General features: G+C 43.0%; 1 protein-coding gene across 8 annotated transcripts in view; it reads left to right on the forward strand.

Annotated features, from left to right (window-relative positions):
* The first annotated feature begins 1,238 nt into the window (after positions 1 to 1,238).
* The window catches only part of LOC126475122 (uncharacterized), a 402,308-nt gene continuing 384,408 nt past the window's right edge, over positions 1,239 to 19,138 (forward strand). For 6 of the 8 annotated variants that reach the window (XM_050102718.1, XM_050102721.1, XM_050102720.1 and 3 more), the window contains exon 1: positions 17,151 to 17,363. In XM_050102718.1, coding sequence (XP_049958675.1) covers positions 17,166 to 17,363 — 198 coding nt within the window. In that variant the 5' untranslated portion in view covers positions 17,151 to 17,165. Of the gene's footprint in view, positions 1,394 to 3,825; positions 4,118 to 17,150; positions 17,364 to 19,138 lie in introns of those variants that run through there. The other 2 variants (XR_007586668.1, XR_007586667.1) reach the window with 2 other exon arrangements.

A 19,138-nucleotide genomic window follows, 5' to 3' on the forward strand; every position in this document is an offset into this window, starting at 1 on the left:
TGGTTATGAAGACATTTCACAAGTATCGTGCATGCAGAGCCAACTCCAGGTGTGGGGACATTGGAGCAGTGTATTCATGCTGCCTTCGACACTGTTCGGATGCAGCCTGGCCGTTGAGAGAGGCGCGTAAACGCAAGCGTTGAGGCACATAGAAACCATTTTCAACAATTTCTCTGTAACGATGCATGGATGAATAAATGGTCTCTAGCACGGAATCCATGCATTTCCGGACGTAAGTTCATTAAATCTTATTTGTTCCGTATCCTCTCATCTATCAGCCCTAGAGTTGGAAAACGGTGGAAAAAATCACTCAGTTTATATGTATTATTTTCAATATATCAAGAAGCCATATGATAAATAAGGAAAAGTATCAGCAGAGAAATGATTCCAAATCAAGGAAACTAATGTGTCTGGGAAGAGATGATCTCAGCCTCTGGCTGATAGTGCACCTGAAGTGTAAGAACGCGCCAGTGAAGAAAATACCAGGGTTATTCCAAAAGTAAGGTCCGATTGATTGCCAAATTGAAACCACAGTGAACATCAGAAATGTTTTACTTGTAACAATTAGCTACACCTTTCAGCTACTTCTCTACGTAGTCGCCGTTCTGACTTAGACTTTTGTCATAGCGTTGTACCAACTTTTCAATAGCCTCATCATAGAAGGCAGCCGCCAGTGCTTTCCGCCAATTCTCCACGCTGGCCTACACCTCGTTGTCTGTGTCAAAATGTTGTCTTCAAAGACAGCGGTTCATGTGACCAGAGATGAAACTCAGGGGGAGACAATTGCGGACTGTATTGTGGGTAATCTAACATTTCCATTTGAAAACGATGCAGGAGCATCTTCATTGCCCCTGCAGAATGCGGCTGAGAATTGTCGTGAAGACGAAACAGCACGACAGTTATGTAATGTTGGCTGCATAGCTTCAGGCGAAATTTCTCACCAGGCCCTCGTACTTGGCGGCAGACACTATTTTCTAGACATCTTTACGCACTCACTGCGAGCTCAGAAATGAGAAGAGCGACGTGATGCTAACTGGGGTTATACTAGAGACACTACCCAACACATCTGTGCAAAGCTTTATCGGATTTTCATAGTCGTTTCCATTTCGCGACCGATCGGACCTTACTTTTGGAATAACTCTCGTACTTACGCCCGGATTCAGTAATGCAACGTGATCGTTGGCACGCGCAAAAAACCAAGAGATAACAGCTTATCCAGAATCCCCGACGGCGAGACAAGGCGTCGCCCAAACCGACGTGTCCAGCGGGCAGCGGCAGGAGTCCAGCCGGCAGCCAAGGCCGCACCGCCCTATAAGAGCGGCCGCCGGCGCTCCGCACAGTAGTCACTGCAGACCGCGCACCACACACACCTCAAAGCACCATGAAGGCTTTCGTAAGTACCGGCCACAGTAGCTCCTAGCATAACATAGGGGGCGACGAGGTCAGACACTCAGACTCGTATCAAACGTTGTATGTCGATAGAGTATCAACCAGAACGCCGATTTAGTTCGTGCTCTGTGTGCTGTCGTCTAGTAGAAAATGAAAGTAACCTCATACCCACGGAAAATAGGAAAAGCGTATGTATGGAGGAATGATTTGAAGATCTCATGTAGGTAAGTTGGTAGAGCGCCAGGTCATCGTACCGAAGATCCCCGTTCAAACCCGCCGGCACGTTTCTTCACCGTGTTTAGTCAAAGTGTTAGGTGCCCTCTGTAATTAAAAAAAACTGAATGAACGAATCAACGTTGATCTTAAATGGGTTCATGGAACGACCGCCGCGAACAAATGCAACGAACAAAATGAGATAGAAAAACAGTTATGATGCTTCCTTAACTGCCTACATGGAAGAACATTTTCCTGACATGTAAAATGAGTTTCCGGAGTTTTTAGCAACGTTTTATTAGCAGTCTGCTTTCGCTGTGTTAGTTGAAAGTAGAAAACCTACAGAGTACATTTGTAAAGGTAGGTATGACGTCTCGTCCGACAGAAAACCATACCTATCTCTGCAAATGCACTCTTACTTTCAACTAACAAAGGCCGCGCGTGATTAGCCGAGCTGTCAAAGGCGTTGCAGTCATGTACTGTGCGTCTGGTCCTGGCGGAGGTTCGAGTCCTCCCTCGGGCATGGGTGTGTATGTTTGTCCTTAGGATAATTTGGGTTAAGGAGTATGTACGCTTAGGAACTGATGACCTTGGCAGTTAAGTCCCATAAAATTTCACACCGATCTGAACACATCATCTGCTGTCAAAAGAACGTTGCTACAAACTCCGGAAAGTTCTTGTAGATGTCAGGAATATGTTCTCCCATGTAACAGTTTCTCGCGTAAACAATTAAAACAAATAGTTATCAGTGGAGTATGAATGCGGGATCTTTGTTACGGTAACCTGGCGCTCTATCATCTCATCTACGCGAGATCTTCAAAGCATTCCCTCATACATATGCTTTTCCTATGCTCCGTAGTTCTCGTGTCATTTTTAATTACCGATTACGCATCTTCTACTGGACGACAGCTCACAGCACGAACTAAATCGGTGTTTTAGTTGATACTCTATCGACACACAACGTTTGGTACCGATCTGATTGTCTAACATCTGGAGATTTGGGTGTATGTAAGAGAAAAATCAGACTACTACTTCTCTGCGTAAGATTCCTTTCACTGGTTCGTGTCATTTTCCTCACTATACGACCAGTCTCTCTAGGAGACTCTAATCGAATGTATACCCAGGTTTGAGAAGTTGTTAATGTCTTTACTGGCTAAATACAGGACATTGTGGTATCTGAGAGCCCAACACGTGAGGGAAGGTGTTCCGTAGGGATGTGAGAAGGGATCGCTAACGTTAATAACCTATGTTAAAGATTTAGAAAATATTGGTTGGTATATTCATCTGATACTTTCACGAGATAGTATTCATTGATACAAATTATGGCCATATCCAGCCCATTCTTAGCAACAAATAAACATGTACCAAAAAGTTATAGTGAGCTCTCACCGTGTCGGAACATTTACTTGTCCATTTCACAAAACGTCGTAATCATAGAGTTGCAATTGCAACTGAAATCACTTTTGTCAGTTACGGCAGTTGAAAGAGGTTGAGACTCTTGAGAGATTATAACTGTGTGCTGTACCAGTAATGGAAACTGAAACTTCCTTTCACACGCAATGCTATCTTTACACGACTGACCACCCACCCTCATAGTGGAAGTTCTACCAGTACCTCATACCTGAAGGTCGTTATATGGCCTATAACGGAACACCTGAGTTCTGCTCTAACTTGCGCTGATGTTCGCTGTTATAAATTTAAACGGTATTTGAAAAATCTAATTGTAAATGTATATCTCTCAGAGTATTAGGGAATGGCAGAAAAACTTGAACGGATGCTATTCTCAGTGAATGGAAATTTCAAATGGCATAGGCAAGTGGTAAAACGTAAGTAAGCAGTTAGGAGACTCTTTGACGGTCACAATAAGCATTTCCCGTCAGATCACCGAAGTTAAGCGCTGTCGGGCTTGGCTAGCAGTTGGATGGGTCTGCCGAGCGCTTTTGGCAAGCGGGATGCACTCAACCCTTGTGAGGCAAAGTGAGGAGTTACTTGATTGAGAAGTAGCCGCTACGGTCTCGTAAACAGACATACAGCTGGGGGAGCAGAGTGCTGACGACACACCCCTCCATATTGGCATCTAGTGACGCCTGTGGGCTGAGGATAACACGGCTGCCGGTCGGTACCGTTCAAGCTCCAATTCCTCTTTACCAAGGTATATTATGATTGATTTTCTGTCACTAAAACTCTGTATGTTACATATATATGTGTTTCCCCTACCCGCAGGTTTGCTCTTTCCTCGTAGTGCTGCTGGTGGCGGCCGTGTTCGCCCAGGAGAAGGCCAAGGAGACCCTGAAGGGCGCCGAGGCCTACTACGCCTACGCCGCCCCCTACGCCTACAGCGCCTTCGGCTACCCCGCCGTCAGCGCCTACTCCGCCTACCCCTACGTCGCCGCCGGCTACCCCTACTACTACCGCTGAACACGGACACAACTTCTATGAGGATGCAGCTCTTACTTCATTGACTGCTGTACTCTCTTCCTTCCTTCAATAAATACAACTGTATTACAAAACGTAATATCCTGTCTTTTTACGTTACCATCCACTCAATGACATTCCGAATATCAGAAAATGAGAGGAAAAATACTTCTGGTAAAGTGCTAAGTATATCAGATATTCAGGCCATTTCTTTCATTCAAATAAACAGCCACCTGCGGCCAAATTCAATGCAAGAGACAGCAATAAATGTATTGATTTTACCTTAGAAATTAAGATATGATATACATTCTTCTTCTTTGCATCTGTCATTAGACGAAACACAGAAAATTAAAATTAGAGTGACTTTTTCTAAGAATTTACTGGACGGTGTAGTGTACTAGATTGTATTCTAAGCCAGATCCCTTCCTTTCGTGCGCTGTGTGGTACAAATTATATGTAATTGGCAGTGTCTCCGCATCCAATCCCAGGCCCTTATACAATTATAATTTGGCACAGTCATCACAGCAAGTACTCTGCGTCCACAAAAACAATTATCGTATACAGAAGGTTATCAAAAATAGTTTTACACTTTTAAGAAACGGATTCCTCTCACCAAAACAAGAAACAACTTCATATAAACATAAACATGCTTCCGAAAATTGTTCATTTTTAGGGCTCCATATCTCAGTCGGTAAAGACGAACCCCATAGGATTACTTCGTTGTCCAACTGTATGTCTGACTGTTACGACCCCTTTTTTCAGGAACAGGCAGAGGAATCAAGTTGAGATTTATGTAACATGCTAAGGTCTACGATGCCTTGACGATATAAATAAAGCTTCTAAATCAAGAGAATCAAATGATATGCCCATTTTTTGATATTCACAAATTCACTCATCTAAGCCCGTGCTGTACTTCCCTTTGACCGAAAATCATGAAATTTGGCCAGAAGCGAAGTTTCACAGTAAAAGTAAAGAAAAAACCTGAAAATTGTTAATTTGTAATTAGATCACACAAAAACATTTTTTTTATCATTACGAACGTACATTACACTGGTAATCCATCAAAAATCTCAGGAACTACTAAACGAATTATAATCTCATTTTCATCAACAGGTAAAGTGATTCACCAGAAAGGTATTTGTATATAGTTTATAAATATGTCATGCATCTGGCTGACCTATGATGGTGTGAAGCCCCTTGACGCTGTGAAAACGATGCCTGTGCCATCTAGCAGTGACGCCCAGTAGCATCGCAATTCCTTTACCGACTGCACTTCCACATGCAATCATTTCCTGCGACCACGACATGTAATGTATCTATGATGTAAAAAGCAAAATAATACTTCTAACTGATGTAAGATTGCGTTTCCATTCTTTAGGATGCGATTCCAATATGCCATAAAATATCCGTTGAAGTGTTCCACAGAGCCATTCGACACTTTCGTTACAACATTAGCCCTATGGCCGGCTGTAACTTTTTCTTCTCTGGAGACTTCCGTCAGATATTACCAGTAACTGAAACAGAGACAAGTGAAGATGAAGTCAATGTATCTGCAATTGACAGTTAGTACAGTATGTTAATATATTTCCAAAATTAATAATATAAATGTAAAACTACCATACCGCGTGCAAATTACACGAAAATTTAAACTTAAAGTTTAAAATTAAAACATTCTCTAAATTCTTGGAGTTCCCAGGACCGTTACCTTGCCAGTATTGAAACTGATAACAGTCGAAAATCGTTCATATTCTTTACTCCCAGGTTGGATGATCTACCTATGCATGTACATAACATATATATGTTTGCATGGAACTCTCAGATAGCAAGTGCTACTCACGCATATCAGTCTTTTTTTAGTTACTAACACGGTTTTATATTCAGTGCTTGTTCAAGTAAAATCAAAAACTGAAGTTTGTAAACAGGAATTATAAATCTTTTTGTTGAATAACCAAGTACTGATATCAATCAAGACAATGTACTGAGCCCCTCGTTACATCCTTGATGCCAGTGTGTTGGCATGGAGTCACATTTACATTTGGCATTTATGTTACACTTTGTCCAATTTTACACAGTACTGTCCTAGTCTTATCTTAGTGTAGCTATGGAGAAAAACACACTTCTCCTAAGGAACCATGAAGCAGAAAAGCTAAGTACAGATGACAACTGAACACCTGGTAGAAACCTTTCGGCAACTTTTGCATTTGATACTGACGCAGCGTGTGAGATGGTGGAGCAGTGAGACAGTGGAATAAATTTGGAGACAGGGCGGATGGAACCCTGATCCTGTTGCTAGATTTAGGTTTTCCGTGGCTTCCATAAACAGTTTCAGTCTAATGTTGGGACTGTTATTTTGAAGAGGACACTGTTGAGTTCATTCCCCATCCGTCCCCAATAAGAGTGCGTGATGAGTAAAGTTGGAATGAACTGCGAAACTCAAAGCCATAATACTAGATGTTAAAAAGAATCTACGTAAGCTGTGCGATCTTACCTAGAATTTGAAACTGCGACGTTCTGCTGCAACAATAATGCCAGTAGAAATCAAGCAAAAAATTGAAAATACTCAAAAAAAGTGAAAGAGTACTTTACTAATAACGCCGTCTGCAACTAATCACAATATTTAAACTCGGGGATTTAACTTCGTGTTAGCACAAATGGCTGTGTTTTTCTAGTAGAAACAGCAGCTGAGATGAATGAGAGGAAGAGCAGTGGGCTTTCGTTTTCAATAAAAAATAAAAATACAGCTTTTATCCTTAGACCATCTAGAAGCAATTCCTAAAACTAAAATTTTGAGTTAATTAACACTGTTTGAAATTGGTTGTTAGTTTATTCTGTGCACTACAAGTAGCCTGTAGTGTCTGTTTTTCAGGTTAATGTACGACTCGTTCCGCATCTCCGAAGCTTTTCCGTTAAGATAAGAATTATGTACCACGATGTGTGTGTGAATGAATGAATGAATGAATGAATTTATATGAAATGGCTTCCACCACAGAGCACAAGCTATCTTGCAGAGTGAAGTAGTAGGCCTTCAGTGCGCTTCTAGCATTTGTCTGCCTTTTCTTCTGCATGTAGTAGAGATTTCCCATCTTCGTCCATCAATTTTATCCCCAGATGATGTGTGTGTGAATGAATGAATGAATGAATGAATTTTATGAAATGGCTTCCACCACAGAGCACAAGCTATCTTGCAGAGTTCAGAAACCTGTACCGAAATTTTTAATAGAAATCAACATAAACACCATTTCCGCCCTTTTTATTGCTCATGAAAACCACACATTGCATGTTGTACCACCATCCAGCAGGACCTTCAGAGGTGATGGTCCAGACTGCTGTGCACACCGGTACCTCTAATACCCAGTAGCACGTCCTCTCGCATTGATGCATGCCTGTATTCGTCGTGGAATACTATCCACAAGGTAATCAAGGCAAGCACTGTTGGTCCAGATTGTCCCAATCCTCAACGGCGATTCGGCGTAGATCCCTCAGAGTGGTTGCTGCGTCACGTCATCCATAAACAGCCCTTTTCAATCTTCCCAGGCATGTTCGATAGGTTTCATGTAGGAAGAACATGCTGGCCACTCTAGTCGACTCATTTTCATCGCGTTTTGAGCTTTCTGTTGGAGATTTTCACGCTAGTTACCAATCGAGTGTAAGTCTAAAATATTTAGTGAATTAGTTAACTGTATAGGGCGGCTATAAATTATTAGATAAAAGCTATGGATGCGGAAGTTGTGGGTAATAATTTCAATAATTATTGCTCCTGTTTAAGATGGATTTACCTGAGGAGCCACAGGCTGCGCCTGGAGAAGAGCTATTTGAGATGGAGGGATCGTTGGAATTTCTTAAGTGTTCATGTCTAAGGAACAGTGTCGTCAGCATAATGGATGAATTAGACTCTTGGGGCGGAAATTTGAATTTTTAACACAGACAAAGGGTGGTTGGTTAGACAGAAAGGAATCAATTATGCGGACGTAGTTAAATGGATGAGTATGTATCAAGTTTGAAAAGGAGACTGGAATTCCATAAAACGTCATAGGCTCCTTTAAAGGACACAAAACAGAATTTTCTATTGTTACATGGATGAGATAAGAAATGTGCGAAGTGGGATGAGATAAGAAATGTGTGAAGTGGAGAAATTGTTCGTCAGAGAATAGAAGCCTCACCTGTAAACAAAGAGGGGTAAATGTTTGTTCAGGTATTTATGGGCACATTGGAAGATGATGGGTTTGAAAAAACGTACTAAACAATGAGGCTAAACCGTCGTTGGAAGGTTTGTTTGGTTTGAGAAAAAGTAGGATTCTGGAGGTGTTCCTCAGATCAACATTGTATCCTGTGGAGTAAATGGTGTTACAAGGAGTTTAAAGGGCTACGATGAAAGAATGGAGACATCCTTTTAGATGTCTGTAGGCTATGCAGTCGTGACTGGAAGTAGTGTTGCATTTTTTTCTGTGATACTTGTTTTATGTCACGTGGTGTAATTGATGAGTTCTACTCTATCTGTGGTATATTGTGCAAGTAATGGAAGCTGGGAGCAAGTGATGCTACAGAAGTACCGATACTTTCACGGACTGTAGGAAATACGGAGTACTAGCAATGGGGATCCTCAGGAATTTTGAAGATGTCAGAGAGACAGGATGGAAAGTGATTAGCTTTGCTCGGCTCGTTGAGAAGGAGTATTGAGGAATTATGCTGCTACATGAGAGTCTGTGGAAAGAGTTCCAATACTTGCAGTAGTTGGTGATGGGGACAGGGCAGGTGAGGGAGGGGGGGGGGGGGGTGTAGCGTAAAATCGGGTGCATGGTTAGTGCCAATTCCAATTGAATAAGTCTCTGGTATGTGTTTACAATAGCGGTGACGTGTGATTCTATGCCGGTTCCAGTGCTTCAGGGGCGAGCGGTGTATGCGAAGGGAGTTTTGTAGGCGAAGTAGGACTGCTGGAGGTAGGAGAGATGATTAGGATAAATGTGCTTGTTACAGATGTGGGTTAATGTGGCGCCTAACAAGCCCTGGCGAAGGAAGTATCCAGCACGATATGCTGAAAGGTTTGCGACTGGCTTCTGACATGGTTCAAATGGTTCTGAGCACTATGGGACTCAACTGCTGTGGTCATCAGTCCCCTAGAACTTCGAACTACTTAAACCTAACTAACCTAAGGACATCACACACACCCGTGCCCGAGGCAGGATCCGAACCTGCGACCGTAGCAGCAGCGCGGCTCCGGAATGGAGCGCCTAGAACCGCACGGCCGCCATGGCCTGCTGGCTTCTGACATGAGCGACTATGTATTTCCCGTAGGCATTCCAGTTCATTCGAGAATCTTGGATACGCTTTGGGTGGATATTGATGGATGGGATCGCAAGTAGGGGGTTGTGAATGGAATGTATATCTTATCATTCACATTAGGGATCACGACTTCTATGGTGGTTTTTACAAGATTAGGAGAAATGAGGATAGCGAGGTATTACGTTGTGGAACGGAGATTGTTTTACCGTCGAGGGAATGAGCAAACTGATTCCACCACTGCAGTTCTTCAGGAAGTCTAATATTGAATTTTAGATCAGCGGCAATAAAATAGGTGGAAAAGTTACAGTCTTTGACTACAAAGATTTTGCTGTTATCGTTCCACCTGACCGAAACGTAAAAACTGTGCCTTTAGGGACGAAATTTGATCAAACAAAGAACTGAACTATGTAGTTTTGTAACAAAGGGTTACAAATGATAAAACAATTGTACTGACAGATTAAAACATTTCGGGAAGGCAGCTTTACCTTGCTTCAGAACCAGTAACTTTCTCTTGGAGGAAGGTCTGTTGCTGCACAGCCGATGCGAGGTGTAGCCGGGAGAACAGATGGAGATCACGTCACAGCGAGCAATCGTTAATCGTTGCACCAGTCGTTTTCAAAATTAAAAAAAAAAAAAGAAGAAACAGACACACTCAGTCACCACTGAGTCCACTCTATTCGTTTAGCGTTGCTTGAAAATCTTTGTTATTATACTTAAAACTACCAAGGTTATCAAGTATGAAAGATTTCCTTTTGATTGTGCATTTCCAAGCATCCCCTCATGTTAACCAACATGCGCTTAAGAGCTTTTAAGTGAGTCTTCAATGCGCTACCACACCCATCGTAGCAGTGCTACCTTAAAATTTGTCATGAAATTCCACCCTGTGTTTCCTGAATTCCAATGTATTTGGCTCGTTTATTTTGAAAGTATTGTGTCCTAAGTTATTCACGAAGCTACCTCTGGATTCAAAGCCTATGCTGATATTAGCTTTGTTCTAAGGCGTATTTAACAAAAATATCTTAAAGCGAGACTCAATGCAGTCAAAAAATGGTTCAAATGGCTCTGAGCACTATGGGACTTAGCCGCTGAGGTCATCGGTCCCCTAGAACTTAGAACTACTTAAACCTAACTAACCTAAGGACATCACACACATCCATGCCCGAGGCAGGATTCGAACCTGTGACCGTAGCGGTCGCGCAGTTGCAGACTGTAGCGCCTAGAACCGCTCGGCCACTTCGGCCGGCTAAAGCAGTCAGATAGCAATTAAATAATCACACAAAAAATGGCTCTGAGCACTATGGGACCTAACATCTATGGTTATCAGTCCCCTAGAACTTAGAACTACTTAAACATAACTAACCTAAGGACATCACACAACACACAGTCATCACGAGGCAGAGAAAATCCCTGACCCTGCCGGGAATCGAACCCGGGAACCCGGGCGTGGGAAGCGAGAACTCTACCGCACGACCACGAGCTGCGGACAATAATCACACACATTTGTTTATGTTTTCTTAATGAAAATTATAATTATGTAAAACTTCTCTCATCAAACCATTACGTGAACAACACGCCATTGCTTCACGTGGATTGCGAGTTTCTCAGTGACGCTGTTATTACGGGAACGTTGTCAGTTTAACCCTTTTGACATGACTGTACCAACGATTCTGGTTCGGCGACGCTGCACTGTTATGCTGTCTCCCGGGGTCAGAGGTTGTTTTATAAGTTCCCCCCTACCTACGATTACCCGTTACTACACAAGACAACGAATTCAATTGTTCAGACAGGAAACACCAGCGGCAGCCTACGTACACAACATGCGTTCCTTGTACCCAGAACAACCACCTCTAGCCGTAATAACGGCCTTGATACGCCTGGGCAATGAGTCAAACAGAGCTTGGATGGGCACTGAGTCAAACAGAGCTTGGATGGTGTGCACAGGTACAGCTGCCCATGCAGCTTCAACACGAGAACACAGTTCTTCAAGAGTAGTGACTGGCGTATTGTGACGTCCAGTTGTTCGGTCACCATTGACCAGACGTTTTCAATTGGTGAGAGATCTGGATAATGTGCTGGCCAGGGCAGCATTCGAACATTTTCTGTATCCAGAAAGCCCCGTACAGGACCTGCAACATGCGGCCATGCATTATCCTGCTGAAATGTAGGGTTTCGCAGGGATCGAATGAAGGGCAGAGCCACGGGTCGTAACACATCTGAAATGTAACGTCCACTGTTCAAATGGTTCAAATGGCTCTGAGCACTATACGACTTAACTTCTGAGGTCATCAGTCGCCTAGAACTTAGAATTAATTAAACCTAACTAACCTAAGGACATCACACACATCAATGCCCGAGGCAGGATTCGAAACTGCGACCGTATCGGTCGCCCGGCTCCAGACTGTAGCGCCTAGAACCACACGGCGACTCCGGACGGCGTCCACTGTTCAAAGTGCCGTCAATGCGAACAAGAGGTGACCGAGGCGTGTAACTAATGGCACCCCATACCATCATGCCGGGTGATACGCCAATATGGCGATGACGAATACATGCTTCCAATGTGCGTTCACCGCGATGTCGCCAAACACGTAGGCTACAATTCGACCTTTATCAAAGTCTGAAACGTGATGGTACGCATTTCTCCTCCTTACAAGAGGCATCACAACAACGTTTCACCAGGCAACACCGGTCAACTGCTGTTTGTGTATGAGAAATCGGTTGGAAACTTTCCTCATGTCAGCACGTTGTAGGTGTCGCCACCGGAGCCAACCTTGTGTGAATGTTCTGAAAAGCTAATCATTTGCATATCACAGCATCTTCTTCCTGTTGGTTAAATTTCGCGTCTGTGGCACGTCATCTTCGTGGTGTAGCAATGTAATGGCCAGTAGTCCATATTTTTCTCTTGTACAAAAGTTCCCGTTAACTTATTCACAAAATGCATTCATGGTTATAGAATACGGTAGTGGGAATCAGTATAAAGGCACTGATATTTGAAGGAAATTTAAAGTTGTTGGCAGAAATCGTTGAGCGCAGTGTATACGCAATAGTATGAGGTCCAGTATAGTGACAAATGCAGTCAAATGAGGATGCATTTGATGTCAATAGTACAGAAATAACAAGACATCAACCATTCAGCTAGCAGAGGATGGATCGCGGTATAAAGGCAATCAGCTCTGTGCGGAGATATTATGTGTTTACTGTGTGTGCGTTCCTTTCCTACAGATAAGAAACAGAAATTATCAGTAATAGTGTGTACTGTGTCTATAAGCCATGACTGTGACATAGTCACGCGGAAGACATTTATCATGTGACGAAGAAGCAAAAATTTGGGCGTAGAAGGAAATAGAACTCTCTAAATGTCAAATCACCAAGAACTTGAACCGTTCAGGTACAGTGATCTATAATTTCGTTAGATTCGTGCACAATATCGACGGAACAGAAAATATGTGCGACGTAGGAAACCATCAGAGGCATCTAAACGGTTACTTTTACGCAAAGCAAGGGTCGCAAACCGTTATTCTTCTCACCTTGCTGCTAATTAGCAGTTTCCAGTAACGGCGAGACATGAGCGTCAAATGGGAACATCTTGTAATCAAGAAACTACTGCAGAAACAAGCTCAAACTCCCAAACACAAACAGTTTAGATTAGAGTTCGCTGAAAAACATATGTCATAGACTCGAGAATGGAACAAAGTGATCTTCATGATGAGAAAAAGATAACTTAGGTGGTCCGAATGGATTTCAATATGACTGGCATTATCCGAGAACAGAGCAGCAAGTAAGAATGAGTAGAAATTATGGTGGTGGAGTTGTTGCGACTGGGCTACATTCTACACTACAGCACTACAGGCGCATGGGTGAACACAATTATGAACTCTGATGTGTACCCTGAGATGTTAGAAAAGAATGGCGTATAATGTATGATGCCCTAGGGGACGAAAGTATAATGTTTCAACAAGATAATGCATCTGTCAAGGTTTCTGCATAACAAAGAAGTGGTTTCAAGATCGAGGGCTTGCCCTGACCTACACGCAACATGGTCTTGAGCCCCGTGGAAAACATTTGTGGAATACTAGCAATGCGTGGCAATTTGGGGCCGTATGTGCGCTGAAAGGAGCGATACGGGAAGACAAGGCGACAATTTCACTGCAAGACCTACAAACCCTAATCAAATTAGCGCCGAATTTTTTAGGTAACTAGGTTGGACAAAGAACTAACAGTGCAATAACACAAGAGGACAATGAGTGCCTTTATATCAATGTCCATCTAGGAAATGCCAATGCCATGTTTTGTTACTCGTCTTATGAAAGATACTGAATAATATCGTCATAATTGTTTATGTCTTATATGTATCTGCTACTTTCATAATAAATTCGATACATCTATGCTTCAGACATTGTATATTACTTTGGTAGGAACCCTGACTTTATACTGATTTCCACTACTCTACATTGCTTACGAAAAGTTCATGAAATACCGTTTTCATAGTGTGCAGAACACGTCTTGCAGTATTAATGTTCATTACTGAAAACAAAAATTTCAAAACTTAATAATAAATAAAAGTTACGACACTGATATTTCAGATGCTCACGAGACAAAATCGCTTCTCTCCTAACTACAAATCTCCATTCTTTGTGTCCTGCGTAATTGTACAGCACTACACGAACTAGTGGGAGCTGCGAGAAACATGTTTTGCTGCTACCGTCGAGCAGCTATGACTCGTTGAGCTTTCTGGCCGCGTAAATCTTTCTGGAAGTAAAGGGTGAGGGATGACTTTCTGTTCTCATTCGTTGGGACAAAACTATAGGAAACAAGCACAAGTTCACGTTCACTTAGGAAGAGGAAGAGATAAGTCCACTCCTCGTCCAATGCGCCTACTTTAACTAAAATGTATCTTGTACGTAAATGGATCTATTTGAAAAGTGAACTAACTGTAATTAGTAATGTCTTTAACTGTCTGCAGTGCATAACTAAAGATATTCCTTCAACAATATACATTCTGGCTACTTTAGATTCCCCTTTCAGTCCGAGCACAATGTTATAATGTCAACAATAACACTTTCCATTCAATCTCTCATTCACTCTGACGGTTCTTCAAATGCTTGATACTATCGAAAATAACTGTATGTGAAAGTTATGTATATATATATATATATATATATATATATATATATATATATATATTAAAATAATTGCTCATATGGTAAAAATTAGGAGTTATCAGGTATGGGCTGATAAAATGATTAGCTCACTGTCTGCGTGATTTTATTACAGTACCAGAATTTCGTTACTTGTACAGAACTGCTAAACAGGTACTTTAGAGGAACAAGAATATTTTAGTACTTATCGAAGTTGCACCCGTAAATTTTTAAGTGGGAGTTACCATTATTAGTTCCAGTCTTGTGTTAAAATTTCATGGTAATCGTAACGGTATTCTGTTCGAAACGATAATGAAGAACTACGCGTTGCAGTTATCACACAAAAGACACATTAACAACTGAAGTGAAAAAGTCATGCGATCCCTCCCCCCGGAGCCGGCCGAAGTGGCCGTGCGGTTAAAGGCGCTGCAGTCTGGAACCGCAAGACCGCTACGGCCGCAGGTTCGAATCCTGCCTCGGGCATGGATGTTTGTGATGTCCTTAGGTTAGTTAGGTTTAACTAGTTCTAAGTTCTAGGGGACTAACGACCTCAGCAGTTGAGTCCCATAGTGCTCAGAGCCATTTTTTTTTAATCTCCCCCCGACGTAGTGCAACAGTTTGACGTGGCATATACTCAACAAATAAGCCCCCCCCCCTCCCCCCTTCAGAAATACTGAACCATGCTGCCTCTATAGCCCTCCACAATTGCGCAAGTGTTGCTGGTGTAGAAGTTTGTGCATATCTGGTAGTCCAACCATTCACTCGAATTGACCAGAATGTTAAGGCAAAAGTCCTGAGTTCAAGTCTCGGTCTGGTACCCACTTTTAATCTGCCAAGAAGTTTCATATCAGCGCACACTCCGCTTCAGAGTGAAAATCTCATTCTGGAAACATCCTCCAGGCTGTGGCTAAGCCATGTCTCCGCAATATCCTTTCTTCCAGGAATGCTGGCTCTACAGGTTTCGCAGAAGAGCTTCTGTGGAGTTTGGAAGGTAGAAGACGAGGTACTCGGGGAACTGGAGCAGTGGGGAGGGGTCGTGAGTCGTGCTCAGGTAGCTCAGTTGGTAGAGCGCTTGCTCACGAAAGGCAAAGGTACCGAGGTCAAGTCTCGGTCCGGCACACAGTTTTAATCTGCCAGGAAGTTTCATATCAGCGCACACTCCCCTGAAGAGTGAAGATCTGATTCTGTTCAAAATTTTCTTCAGACTAATCGCGAACACTTGTGACCCGGTGACATCTCACATTGTCGTCCGTAAAAACGGAACGTGAGGTACATGAATGGCTGAAAATGGTCTACAAGTCGCTGAACATAACAACTTCCTGCGAATGATCGGTTCAGTTAGACCAGAGGACCTAGTTCATTCCATGCAAACACAGCCCACACCATTATGGAGAGCCGGCCGAAGTGGCCGTGCGGTTAAAGGCGCTGCAGTCTGGAACCGCAAGACCGCTACGGTCCCAGGTCCGAATCCTGCCTCGGGCATGGATGTTTGTGATGTCCTTAGGTTAGTTAGGTTTAACTAGTTCTAAGTTCTAGGGGACTAATGACCTCAGCAGTTGAGTCCCATAGTGCTCAGAGCCATTTGAACCATTTGAACCATTATGGAGCCACCACCAGTCTGCACAGTACTTTGTTGACAACTGGGACCCATGGCTTTGTGGGATCTACGCCATACTCGTAACCTACCATTAGCTCTTACCAACTGAAATCTGGACTTTCTGACCAGGCCGCGGTTTTCGAGTCGTCTGGGTTCCAACCGATATGGTCACGATCCCGTGAGAGGTGCTGCAGGCGATGTCGTGCTCTTAGCAAAGGCACTCTCGTCGGTCGTCTATTGCCATGGCCCATTAACGCCTGCAGGCTGCTGTGACCGAGCGGTTCTAGGCGCTTCAGTCCGCAACCACGCTACGGTCGCAGGTTCGAATCCTGCCTCTGGCATGGATGTGTGTGACGTCCTTAGCTAGTTGTAAGTAGTTTCTAAGTCTAGGGGACTGATGACCTCAGAAGTTAAATCCCATAGTGCTTAGAGCATTTTCAACCATTTTTGAAGGCATTAACGCCAGATTTTACCACATTGTTGTAATTGATACGCTCGTTGTACGTGCCACAATCATTTCTGCGATTATTTCATGCAGTGTTGATTGTCGGTTAGCACTGACAACTCTATGCAAACGCCGCTGCTCTCGGTCGTTAAGTGAAGGCCGTGGCACTGCGGTGTCCTTGGTGAGAGGTAATGCCTGAAATTTGGTATTCTCGGCACATTCTTGACACTGTCGATTTTGAAATATTGAATTCCCGATCGATTTACGAAATGGAGAGTTCCATGCGTATTGCTCCAACTACTATTCCGCATTCCAAGTCTGTTAATTACCGTCGTATGGCCGCAATCGTATCGGACACCTTTTACGTGAATCACCTGAGTACAAACGACTGCTCCTCAGTGTACTGCCCTGTACGCGATACTCCCGCCATCTGCGTATGTGCATGGCGCTATCCCATATGACTTTTTCATCTCGGTGTAGCTCTTGGCAGACATCCAGTGACGTCATCTATCGCTTCTTACAGTGTGAGAAAGAAATCTCCTCCCTATTGGCAACTGCACAATTGTAAGGTGTTTTGTATCGTAATTAAGCGAACAACTGCTGTTCCCGTACGTCACTCGCAATGCTGCGAAAACTTTCTGTCCCGTACGCATTCTGCACCGCGACCATTGGCTCGCACCCTAATCAGGAGATGACGAGCGCCGACGTATCCGGAATCTGCACCGGCAAAACAAGGCGTCGCCCAAAACAAAGCTGCAAAGTGGGCAGTGCGAGGTGTCCAGCCGGTAGCCAAGGCCGCACGGGGCCCTATAAAAGCGGGCGCGAAGACCCAGTCAGCATACAGTGCAGCCCAGGCAGCATCCACACCTCAACCACCATGAAGGCTTTCGTGAGTACCGCCCACTGCAGCCAGCAGCGCGGCGTTAGGGACAGTAGGAGCGTTACGAAGGAGGGTAGCCGAGCTGTCCAGTGGCTTAACCACTGTGCAGCCTTCCCATTTAACTCATTGTGAGAAACTTTGAAGATGCTGTACCAAGCATTTGAGACTAAATGAAGAGCAGGATGTTTTATTTTTTATTTATTTATTCCATTAGGACTTTCAGAAAATCTCTTACATGGGGTCAAAACAGTATATATCAAAACTCACTAAGAGATTTGCTTACCAGGTTTCACAATTTCTAAGCATTCTTGTGCTTGTACCATTATGATGATATTTATAATTACTAACGCAAGTAAATGGCTGAGATGTGAATGGGAATTTGGAGTGATAAGGGAGGCATGCTAGTGTAGTCCATGCAGTTATGCAAAGCCAGTGTGCCAGGGTGGTGTAGCGGTTAGTACAGCCACCTAGTGTGCAGGGGGCCTGGGTTCGAATCACAGCTTTTGTACAAACTTTCATTTGTTGCCCCAGTCAGGATATATATATCACTGACTTTTGAGACTTGAAAAGGTCTCAGAAAGGGTATACTTTCATTTGAGTAATGTTGGTTAGTAATAATACTAATAATAATAACAGCAACAGACATTCAGTATAATAATAAATTAACCAGACTAGCGGTTCTGAAGTCATGATTAAAGTCATTGGAAACAGGAGTCACAATGTCAGAGGGGTAGACTGAAATGACAGTGACAGTATCTGTTCAGAAAGCAGACTTTCAGCAGATCGTTAACGAGGAGGAAGATGGAGGACGAAGAGATGAGCTCAGTAAGCTGCAAATAATTACGTAGAACAAACATCTGGTCGTTGTGGTTGATTATGCAACATTACCTCTAATTTGAAGGTAGATTTCTGTACAATTTCTCGACATTCCAGTCTGGTTCCCAACGCAGGAAATTATTTTGAGAAAATTACTGTGTTATGTAGTGGTATAACAGAGGATTTTTTGAGAACGATTTCCTCTGCTACGCTGTTCACATGGAGCCCTTAGAGCTCAGGACAAGTAAGAGGGAATGGAATGATAGCCGGGACAGTAAAGTAAATAGAGGGCATATATGGGTTTTATAGATGATGGATGTCTCAGCGGGCCATGATCCCTGAGGTGAACTCATGGCAAATGTTGCAGGCGTGGGTTGCATTTGAAAAGTCAAACCTTTCGTTTGCATGATATCCTGTGCTGTTCTCTGGATTAATCTATGCATACTGTTACCTCAGTATCTGTCAAGATCACAAAAGTACTATAGTGTCTTGCAGAGCACAGGTCACTGTAGAGACGCCTCATAAAAAAATATGAGAAGTTATTTTCACTTATGATATCACTGCCATTATTTACAACACGTACCTATAACTCAAAGCAAAGGAATGTTATATACAATCTGCTAATTTGCGCCGATATCATTGAAATACTCAATCGTTTAACTGAAACAATATTCCTACACTCCCTGAAAAATTAGCTTCTGCTGAGGTGCTACAACATTGGCAAAGTTCTTTTAGAATAATAACGTTGGTGCACCTTTAACTTGTGATATACAACTCTTCAATTATGGATAGATACCCGAGAAAAGGCAACGCGCGTTTGTTGACTTTATTGACAGAATGATGGCAGTGTGTCATCCATAGTATCTTTGCTCAATTTTCTTGAAACGATACTTAATAAGCCATTCCAATAAAATATGTGATCTTTATAGTCTGTGTGAAGCGTAAATGACCTACAGCGTTTGTGTTAA

The sequence above is a fragment of the Schistocerca serialis genome, chromosome 4 (assembly GCF_023864345.2).
Source record: "Schistocerca serialis cubense isolate TAMUIC-IGC-003099 chromosome 4, iqSchSeri2.2, whole genome shotgun sequence".
Lineage (NCBI taxonomy): Eukaryota > Metazoa > Arthropoda > Insecta > Orthoptera > Acrididae > Schistocerca > Schistocerca serialis.